This window comes from Cynara cardunculus, assembly GCF_001531365.2.
Source record: "Cynara cardunculus var. scolymus isolate 2C chromosome LG 10, CcrdV1, whole genome shotgun sequence".
NCBI classification, from domain to species: domain Eukaryota; kingdom Viridiplantae; phylum Streptophyta; class Magnoliopsida; order Asterales; family Asteraceae; genus Cynara; species Cynara cardunculus.
This window is the reverse complement of record NC_037537.1, coordinates 18,250,338-18,261,837: the sequence shown is the minus strand read 5'-3', so window position 1 is coordinate 18,261,837 and position 11,500 is coordinate 18,250,338. Positions and strand designations below refer to the sequence as shown.

General features: G+C 34.8%; 1 protein-coding gene across 1 annotated transcript; it reads left to right on the top strand.

The window, feature by feature from the left end:
- The first annotated feature begins 235 nt into the window (after positions 1-235).
- On the top strand, positions 236-3,988 carry LOC112520331 (DAR GTPase 2, mitochondrial). The gene is made up of 8 exons (XM_025128679.1): positions 236-403; positions 659-763; positions 1,194-1,271; positions 1,380-1,536; positions 2,288-2,358; positions 2,593-2,689; positions 3,381-3,580; positions 3,703-3,988. The coding sequence occupies exons 1-8, from the start codon at positions 236-238 to the stop codon at positions 3,961-3,963; spliced, it is 1,137 nt and encodes a 378-aa protein (XP_024984447.1). The 3' UTR covers positions 3,964-3,988.
- Positions 3,989-11,500: the final 7,512 nt, after the last annotated feature.

Genomic DNA, 11,500 nt, shown 5'->3' with positions numbered 1-11,500 from the left:
TTAAACCTCTGTGGCCACAAGAGGATTTAGATTTTAACATGGAACCTTCTATTATTTTAACTTTTGAAATCAACCAAGCTTTGTGCTTTAAATTTTGTCATGTGTTAAAATGAAAAACAGACGATCTATTCAAATTGGATCATGAAACAAAACCGAAAAATCTGAGATGCATTTATGAAAGATTGACCACAAAGACTAAACGTTGTCGTCAGGGCATCGCCAGAGATTTGAAAAAATGGTGGGAACGGCTAGTTTTGTTCAAAAATTGGGTAATTCAGTTAAGAAAGTGTCGGAGAGCAAATCTTCAAGTTGGTGGTACAATCATCACATGCGTGCCGCATCTCGTGCCATTTTTGAGCGAATCCCACTTGTCGATCTTGTCCTTGAAGTCAGAGACGCAAGGGTAAGAATCATCTCCTTTCTTTATGGCTACCAACTGTTTGATAAAATGTCTTAGACAACCATCTTGGCCATGTTCCTTTTGAATTACTGATCCTTTTCTATGTTGATCCCCAAATTTCTGCAACTTGTTTGAAGTTTCTTGAAGGTATGTTTGTGGTCTTAGATTATGTTTGTCAAGATTTTTTGTTTGAGCACATACTGTACTCACTGTTTACTCTATACACATTCAGGCACTCACTTCATGCATTCCTTTCAGATTCCAATGTCATCAGGATACGAACAATTGAGATACTTCCCATCTTCCTCAAGGAACATTATTATACTGAACAAAATGGATCTCGCTAATCACTCAAAAACTAAGGTGATAGATTCCTTTGAAATTGTTGGTTATTTTCTTGAACGGTGATTTTGGATGATTCACATATGAATGTTACAAATCATATGTCACATAAATTGTTAAATTTGCATGCACAATTAACGTTTGATTTTTAAACCTACCATATTCCACATTTCTAGCTGTCAGTTAAGTGATTGAGTTCACCTGCCATATCATGCTTATCTTTGGAACCTTTTCACCATGATAAGTCTTATGTATCACTGTTTGAATAGAGCCTGACTTCTATTCTTTAGTAATTCTTAATTTCTTCGATTTAAGAATTTGAACATCAGATTTTGAAGCTGCTAGACATTAAGAATACCTTGTATATAGTTATGCTTTGATTGATGTACTCTTACCAAGTTTTTTGGCTCTCCCACCTCAGTATGCTGATTCATAGCACAATATCTTTTAGGAATGGATGGCTTACTTCAAGGAGCGGAATTACATACCTTATGCTATCAATTCTCATAACAAGGACAGTATCAAGGAGGTGATTGGGAGCACATTCTTTCTTTGGGTGTCATTTTGAATATGTGCATTATGTTTTCTATCATATGCTTGTATTTGCAACGTTTTTGCTAAGAGTATTCCCTTGTAGTTCCTGAACTTTCTACAAGCCAGAGTTAGAGACATAAGAAGGTCCACACATTCTAGTGAAACTCACACCACTACAGTAATGCTCGTCGGAATTCCAAATGTTGGGAAATCTGCTTTTGCGAACTCCTTGCATCAGATAGGCAGAATCAGCGCTGCAGGTAATTATAATTCATTAGACAACCACAACAGTGTTTTTCTATCGGCAAATAATGAATTTTCCTTTTATCACCTCTTTGGTGTTTGGACAATATGAAACCATCAATTTCCATGTAGAACTCCCAACTACTATCTACACCTCGAGTTGATATAGAGTGGACTGTCCATATTTGGTTAACAGAACTCACATTTACCAGATGACCAATTACCCTTCATTGGACCCTCCAGATCCCTCTTAAAGTTCTTTAGTTGTGTCCGTCTCATCTACAATAAATCCCCAATCTCCCCCTTACATAGACTCGAGAATACATGAAGAGCAGGGCAATTTCACAACTTTCTCACGCATCATTTGCAATCAAATTTCTTGTTTATGCTGACACCATGTCCTGCTGGTTCTCCCTGCATAATGTCATCTATTTCACCAAATGTAGCATGGCTGCAGAGATAGACAGGGGAATACAAATTCGAAAAACTTTATGTTTACATGGCATGTTAATGAGTCAATGGGTACTTTACTAATCAAGTTTAGGGAGGTTGGTTCTTCGGGAATTATCTTTTAAGAATTTAAGCTTAATTGATGGATCCTTCTGTTTCCATTACACGCATAGTTGGGAATATAATGTATTTTATCTAAATGGATCCTAGTTTCAATTCTCAAGGAGTGCTTTGCAATTCGTTGTTTTTCTTTTTCCTTTCTTCTAAAAGAAAACATGTTTGTGGTTGCTTCTAACATTTGATATATTTCTCTTGAAGAGAAAGGGAAGTTAAAACACGCCACTGTGAGTCCACAGCCAGGGCAGACAAGAAACATCATCAGTTTAAAGGTATAATCTTTCTTACATTATTTCTTCACCATGGTTTTGCTGGAACAGAGGAAGGAAAAACCAATATTTTCAGCACTGCAGTACTAATCTCCTTGATGGTTGATGATGGTTTCTGTTGGTTGTCATGCTCTTTTAGAACTTGGTTTCACTTCTTGCAGCTATGAATTTATTTAGTTAAAATAATATTCAAGGCTGCAACTTTCCTTTCTGATCTTATAAAATATGAATTTTCAGATTGCAAGCCATCCTAATATTTATATCTTGGACACCCCCGGAATTTTGCCTCCCAAGATTCTTGATGCTGAACTGTCTGCCAAATTGGCTTTGACTGGTATCCTTCAGTGAAGCATTTTTTCCTCATTCATTTTACTATCACTCTCGAAACCATGGTGAAAGCTATTGGTAGCCTACAACTATGAGCTTGTAAGGATCTTAGAAATCCAATCTCCTATCAATTTGGAACGGGTTGTTTTACAAAGACGGACCCAGTATATTGCATATGGTAGCACGGGCACCGCTTCGTTCCTCTGTCGTAGTGTAAAATATTATATGGTCGTGAAAAGTGCCACCAGATCAGTTTGTTGTGTGTCACCTATATATTTTGAAACTACAATGAGGACACAACTTTCCCTTGGTAGAGTTGGTTTGCAAGGACTTTTTCCACCCTAGACCGAATTCGAATCCCATTAGTGTCATTTTTGTAGTTTTTAGCGTTTAATTTTAGATCTATTATGTTTCTGAAAAAGAAATGTAATAAAAGACTTGAACACAAGACCTCACGTATGAAAAACAATGAATTAACCAACAGATCAATGATGATTTTGTGAAAAATATCCTATATTTGTTTCTTATAGTCAAATGGTGCCACCACTTGAAAAAATTTCTAGGTCGGTCTCTTCTGGTATAGATAATTTGCCCAAATTTATTTCCTTGAAATGAGGGGAGGACACCTATATGTCACATGATTCATGTATCCTTTCTTATTGGTGTACTTCTTCACAGGCTTGCTCTTTAAAATGCAGGAACCATTGATGACATTCTGATCGACCAGTCAGAGCTTGCTCAGTACTTTCTCTCTATACTCAATTTCAGTGATGAATACAAGAAATGGGCAAAAATTTCCACCACGGATGATGACGAAGCAGCATTGTCTCTTGGAGCATCTTCTGGTGGATCAGAGTTTGACAAAAGAGAGAATCAAATTGTGAACGATCATACGCAGGTGAGTAGTGTGCGTACTATTTTCCGCGTAAATGGGGGGGAGAAAACATCCAACAATGGAAGTCGTCGGATTTTGTGCTCCTTTCTTTATTCATAACAGAGACTATCGATGCTTTGCTGCAGGATTTCGTGGTTCGGGCTGTTCGGCGAGCTCTGTTTCATGAGATCTCAGCTTTCAAAGGTAATCTGGAAGATGAGAAGGACATGGTACAACTGATTGAAGCACAGTTTACAGCACTGAGAAAAGCTTTCAATGTTACTTCAAACCCATGTGGAGATACTACTGGCAATGGCATGGTTGCTGCCAAGCTTATTAATCTGTATCGTACTGGGAGACTTGGCCATTACACTTTAGATACCCTCCCAAGGATTTCTGAATCCTGATTTATATGTTAGATTATAACTTGTAACTTTTTATGGGATGAAATAATTGCATTTCAGTTTTGTTTGTTACTTTTTTTCTAAACCAAATGATCCCCGTACATCTTTTCTGAAACAGCGTTTGAAAAGGGATAATTAACTCAAATAGCCATTTTAATCGTACATTTTCTAAAAATAGCCACAAAAATGCTTTATTTCAAAAATATCCATTGACCCAAAAATCTGACACCACAAGCAAAAGTGTCAGATATTTCTGACCAAAATCAGAAAAAAAAAATTATAGAAAACCTCTACAAAATGATATGCTTGCTGTTTTTATTTTTTAATTATTTTTCTTAATTTTGGTCGGAAGTAATTTGATACTGTAAATAAAAGTAGGCTTGTAGTGTCAGATTAATAGTCGATGAATATTTCCAAAAAAAATTCATTTAAATAACTATTTTTTTTTAAAAATGTTTGGTCATTATTTGAATGGAAGCGTGGGTTGTAACTCGTACGCTTTTGATTATTTTGGTCATGAAAACGAGGTTATAACTTACCAATAATTAGGGCACAAAATTTGGTAGGTGGTTTATTCAGATTGTGTTTGAAGACACGATACATGTCTATGTGATCCACTGATTAGATTTATATATTTATTTACTTAAGACATGTAAATGTCTGTTGCAAATATATATATATATATATTTTTTTCTGTGAACAGGGATAAAGGAGAGTGTGACATGTGTCTTCAATCATCATGAATAATAAATGTGAACTTTTTATATTATTTATGATTATGAATATTTTGTGAATGTCAGGGACAAGTGATACGCTCTCATTTGTCCCCCGGTTTGCGGCCTTGTGTATTTATATTATATTATAAAATATTTGATAAAAACTCTTAAAAATCAGATGATTTTGAAATCTTTTCTACTAGGTAAATTTGTTTTACATCTTCTATGCGCAAATGCTCCACAAAAATGGAACCAGAAACGTAATTGTTACCCATGGATTCAACAGCAGTTTGAAAGGTTAACCTATTCGGGAATTAGCAGTTCCAGCTCCATATCAAGGATATCGTCACTAGCATCAATATTGTCTGGATCCCATTGAATTTCATTCGGAGGAGGAGCCTTATCAAAAATCTTTTTTTTATGCATGAAGTATTGTTTATTGATGCATATTACTTAAAATTTTCAAGATTACAAGTAAATTATGCATATGTACAACTTATTAAAGGTTCATGTTTGAATTCGTGTAACTAACTGCAAATAAATATAATCAAATAATGGATAGGCATCTCATTTTAAATATAAAAAATCTAACATATATTTAGTATAACTATTGAATTCTAACAAAATACTAATCATTATCTTTATAAAAGAAATTGTATTATTAAACCAAAAATAAATAACTTTGTTGTTAAATCTAAATTAAATTATAATAAAAATTTGAATTAAGGAAATTATACAAAAAGGAACTTTAAAAAAATTGATACTAAAATCGATACATTTTTTTCAAAATTTTATGACACCTTTAAATTTATATTTCATTCAAAAATAAAACATCATCATTTTTTCAGTACCACATAAAATCGTATTATAACATCGACAGAGACAGAACAAAACGAAAAATTAAAATCAAGATGTATCTCGTTGTATTGAGCGAGTACCCTTTAAGTGTGTGTGTGTGTGTATGTGGAGGTTCAAACAAGAACACCTCTATTTTACGAGAACTCGAGAACACTCTTATCACATGTGATAATACGCGTGAGGGGACACTGTGATGTGCAGACGACGTATTCTACGACTTAGGCCACATCAAAGGTTGTTCGCGTCTATGATTTAGCATCACATGTGATGGTCTTGATGAATTATAGTAGCATATCAACAACGCCCTTATCACATGTGATAATACTTATGAATGGGCTTAGTGGTGTAAGGGCGACTTGGCCCGCAACCAAGATTGCATCGCAAGTCACTCGCGTCTCTGATTTAATATCACATGTGTATCATATGGGGATGTACCACATGTGCTATCCACCTTTCACTCGGAGAATGTGGATATTGATATAAGTAGACCGCTGCCCCAATCTACAACATCGTTTGTATGCACATCGAGTCTAGAGCCTGATTCAACTATTAGGACACATACAATTGGAGCATCTGTTGCTCAACCAGTGGTTCTTCGTGAACACAATGGAACATCTAGAGTGGTATCTTATACAGATACTTCACGAGGATAGGATGGAAATCCTACCATTGCCACACCCTTTGCAACACTGAATGTAGACCACACAATTGATTCAACTGTCGTGTCAACAGGAAGGCTCAGTGCCCCTGGTGTTACCTTACCTGAAACAATAACGCAGGTGCTGGCAGGTGCCTTATCTGTCGTTCAAGCCTCCATGCACAACCAGGTGGATGAACTAAAACGACTACTGAAGGGAAAATCAGTCATAGAGCACGCGAGTCCAACTCCACCTCCACGACGACCACCTACTCCTAAGCCTAGACAACCAGTTGAGTGCTAAACTGAAGAGCTGAAATCTCTCTTATACGCTAAGTTGTTGTCCAAGGCAGATGAGGGAGGACAAGTGGAAGCTGATCTCATCGGCATGTTTAGGGCATAAACCCAACCTGAGTATGTCATGAGACCGAAGTTCCACGCATTTCAAGACGAGGCCCGAGGCAGTTTCTGAGGTTTCACTACACAATTCAATGATATGATAGACACCATCAGATCATGTTTCTAGACCTTGTCCAAGAGGATTCAGATCCTTGAGGACATATGCAAGAGTTGGGCAGGTGGGTCAAAACGACGACATGATGACAGGGATGACAACCCCGACACCATGAGGGGAGAAACGACAAAGAACCACCGGCCATGACATCTACCAACAAATCCAAAGACCGAGTCCCAATGCAGAATCGTTACAACAACAACAAGGTCAAGGTCATCGTCAGCAATCCGCCGAGGTGGAACCAAAGCCAATGGTTGAAAAGTCAGCGGCTGCTGAAGATCAAAGTGCTCAAATGTCTTCTGCCATTGCTGAGGTGCCATGCCCAATTATCGACATTGAATCCGACGAAAAAGGGCCTCAGCCTCAGGAGATTTCGACCACATCAACGATCTCAACAGTGTCTTGCCAGATTCACCTCCAAGATATCGGTCGATTCCCCAACCTCCAACGAGTTAGAGAACTACGAGCCCAAGTACTCTAACTACATCACATGTAGAGAGGTGGAAAAGAACGAGAATCAGAGTTCCATTTGTTGAAGATACAGAGATCAAAGTATTCATAAGAAGAATTATGGAATTAGATCCGGTTTGAGTTCTCTAGATCACTTACCTCAACAGCTTACAGGTCTTCGAGTATATGCATATGCTTAAGACGAAGGCTCAACCGCTCGAGATGGTCAAGTCAAGGCATAAATTGTGGGGATTAAGAACATCTACACTGACAGACTCATGAGCGTCCGCTTCCCTGTCTTCACCATGATCAGAACTGACGGCAAGGAATGGAAGTTCACAGAAGCTGACTTTAGGCATTTATCTTTTGAAGACTACAAGACGATATACCTGGACATTCACTAGTGGACTATCAGACCAGAAGACGTGCAAATAGCGCTAGAAGCTATAAAGCGCTTCATGCTCCGTCATATAATGCTTGGGTACGTATCACACTTGCAGTTGGGCATCAAAAGCAATCAACCAAAGATAAACCCGTTGAAGCCGAAGTAGATTTTGGAATACATAAAGTCCCTGCCCTTGTTCCTGTTAATAGAGCAGCCCGAGTTTGGCATTGTGTACTCCAACAACATCGAAGAAAAGAAGTTCATGCGATTCAGTGAGATACCAGCCTACTCTGACGGAACCTTAAAGATAATCAAATTGAAGCTGTCAAACAAGCTGGAGCTGGAAAGAAAAGGACTAGACAAGCTCGATCCGCATAACAAGAACATGATGTTGAATGTTTTGGACTTGATTGACAAGAAGCTGGAGTACCAAAGAATAATGCGCAGATTTGAAGTATATATTTTGGCCACCGCCTGAGAAGAAAAAGATTTGTCTAAAGCGACTTTAATACAAAAGGGGGAGAATGTTAGGTTTATATTTTGTTTGTAATAAATTAGAGGGATCAAATTTGTAAATATCTTCAAGGTATATACATAGGTCCCTAGTCTCTAGAGTAGGTCAACTCATTATTGTATTATCAACTTATTATTGAGAAGCAGTCGCCAAAGGCAAACCCAATATTTTGTATTCCAAAAAATGAATCAATAAACAAGCCGACTGATTCGCTATTTTCATTGTGTTAATGTTATGTCATTGTTTCTTGTAATCATATGGGTAAACAACACCTATGGTTTACAATTTATTACTATTTTCATCCCTAGACTAATTCCTTAATTCCTTCCTTCAAAGTACAAAGGACCAAAATAATAAAAAATTGTAAACCACATAAACCAAAGCAACAATAGATTTTAAATGATAAGAATAAAAATAACAATGAATTACAAACTATATCGACGAAACCACAATTTCTAAACCATACAAAGGAAAAATCACAATTTTCAACAAACCACGGGACGAAAAACATAATTTACTCTTTCTTTTTATTATGGGTAATTTTATTTGAAGTAAAAGACGGTCTTTATGGTAACCATTCTACACATAATATGTACTATATTATATAGCATTTGAAAAACTCTTAAAAACCATTCTTTATGTATTAAGTATTGTGTATTAATGCATATTACTTAAAATTTAATATTACAAGTAAATTGTGCATAAGTACAACTTATTAAAGTTTCATTTTTGAATTCGTATAACTAACCAAGATAAACATAATCAAATACATGATAAACATCTTATTTTAAATGTAAAAAATCTAAAATATAATTATGATAATCATTGAGTTCTAACAAAATCATTATCTTTATAAAATTTTATTGTAAGCCAAAAATAAATTACTTCATTAAATGGTAAAAACATTGTCTTTCTCAAAATCACATAAATCGTATTACATCACAGAGACATAAAACAAAACGAAACATTAAAATGAAGATATATCTTGTTGCATTGTACGAGTAGTCTTCTAGTATATATAGAAATATATATCTCTTTCTAATATTCAATTTCTGTAGTTCTTTAAAAACACCGGTCTAAAAGTTTTTATTATTTAAGCAATGAAACATATTGACTTACAAAAAGAAAATATGAAACCACCATTATTTTGTTTTTGGTTTTTGTTTTGTTTCAATGAATGAAATTATGTTTTGTTCTTTCATTAATGAATATGGGTTTTGTGTATTTAATTTCATGTCTGATTTCGTGAATGAATTTAGGTTTTGTAAAAAATTGGTTCATGAATGATTAAAACCAAAAATTAAAAATAAAAGACTGAAAATTAAAAAAAAAATTGAAATAAATAAATAATTGAAACCGAAATAAAATAATTAAAACTGAAATAAAATAAATTATTAATTAAGGCATTCTTAGATCAACTAAAAATGATTGGATTACCCTTTTTTAATAATTAAAACCAAAAAATAAAAATAAAAATGTAAATTGTTACAAAAATATTACTATGTATATCAAAAAATCAATAGGTGAGATTGGTTTGTAAATGTGTTACCAATGGTGTGGTTTTTTTAAATAAACTCCACACACACACACACACATATATATATATATACATGGTTTAATCATGTGAGGATTAAAACAAGTTGAGGACTATGAGGACTAATCTCAATCATTTAACGGTTTTAATCAAAGGCTATTAAAAACAATGATATTTTTGTGACAAATAACAAGATGAAAGGGGCATTCATAGCATTTTACATCTAATTCATAGTCAAAAACCAACAATGACTGCTATTCACTTTTGCAAATCTGACTTTCCTCCTCTCCAAAAAGAAAATGGAGTCGCAATTCCTCTCCACTAGAATAAAACCGTCCTCATTGTACAGATCTCAGAGATCTTCAAGAAATTGAAAAGCATCTGATTTCGTAGTACCTTCTAATCAATATCCGTCGGAACTTTTGCCGGAGCTTATCACCAGAACGGACACTCATTGACGGTTCTTAATCTAGTGGTTTTGTTAAGTTTCTTCTTTTGGGAATTCTTCAGTACTCTCATCCTAATCTTCTTCAACAATATTCCCTTTGTCCAGATCAATCCTTCTTTTTCATCATTCTTGTCATCGTGAATAAATACTGATGATTGATGAACATCAGCTGGTGGTGAATGAGAATCGTCGGCGACGATGGAACTCATGATGATGAATTCTACCGGTGATTTACTCGATGGTTGCCGTAGATTCAGCATGATGAACGTTACTGATGATGCAAGTAATGGAACTTATCAGCTTGGATTTCGATCGAGAGATACAATCATGGAAGATAAATCGTTTAAGAGAAACTTAAGAAATTAAATGATTTCTGAAATCAAAAACTTTGAGTTTTTTATTATCAAAAAAGAAATTATGTTTCCATTTGCACTCGGATTATGAAATCAAAATTTAGTCATTGTTTCATTTGGTGAATCTGTGTTTCATTTGGTAAATTTGTGTCTTTCATTTGATCAATTTGTGTGTTTCATCTTGTGAATCTGTGTTTTTCATTTGGTGAATATATGTGTTGTGTTTCATCCGGTGAATATGTATGTTTTGTGTTTCATCTAGTGAATATGTGTGCTTTGTGTTTAATCTGGTGAATCTGTGTTTTCAAAATGACGATTATGTCATTTTCTATTTAAAAACGGATTTAAATTAAAACCATACGATCAAAATCAAATTAGGGCTTAGATCAATTCTCACGGTTCTCAATTTTTTTGTAGTTCTCATTTGATTACCATTCTATATATGGGGAAGGAGGTTCAAACAAGAACAACTAAATAAAAGAATACGAAAAACAGCCAAATCATATGCAAAAATCACCTGTGATTTTACACTAATGGTTGCCAAAAAGGGTGTATGGGCAACCTCAGGTCACGGTCAAAGTCGCATGGATCACATGTGATTTTACATTAAAAACACGCATAAAATCACATGTGATGCAACCCTTTATCTTATTCTATTATTTAGTTATTGTTCTCGTATCTGACTCTATATATGTATGTGTGTGTATATATATATATATACATATATACACTTGGATTTTAGTGAGAATGAGAGTTATGATGAAAAGTGTAAAAAAAGATCTTCATTCTTGAATACACATTAGGATGAGATGCACCGGATCAATCCCCGTGACAAGTGTGATTCGTGAGTGGGTTTGAAATTAAAAATGATCAAGGGTCCAGATCCCATTTTAAGCTTCTCAGCTTAACTCTCCTTATACGATCCCTCGTCTATATATATATATATATATATAGGTGGAGGTTCAAACGAGAACCCCTGTGATTTACGAGAATGCGAGAACAACCCAATAACCTCAAACTTTTTTAATTATTAAATTAACTTTTATTATATATAAATAATTTAATAAGGACAATAATGTAATTAAGTAATTTTTATAATTTTTATTTTATTTTAATTAACCATAATTATCT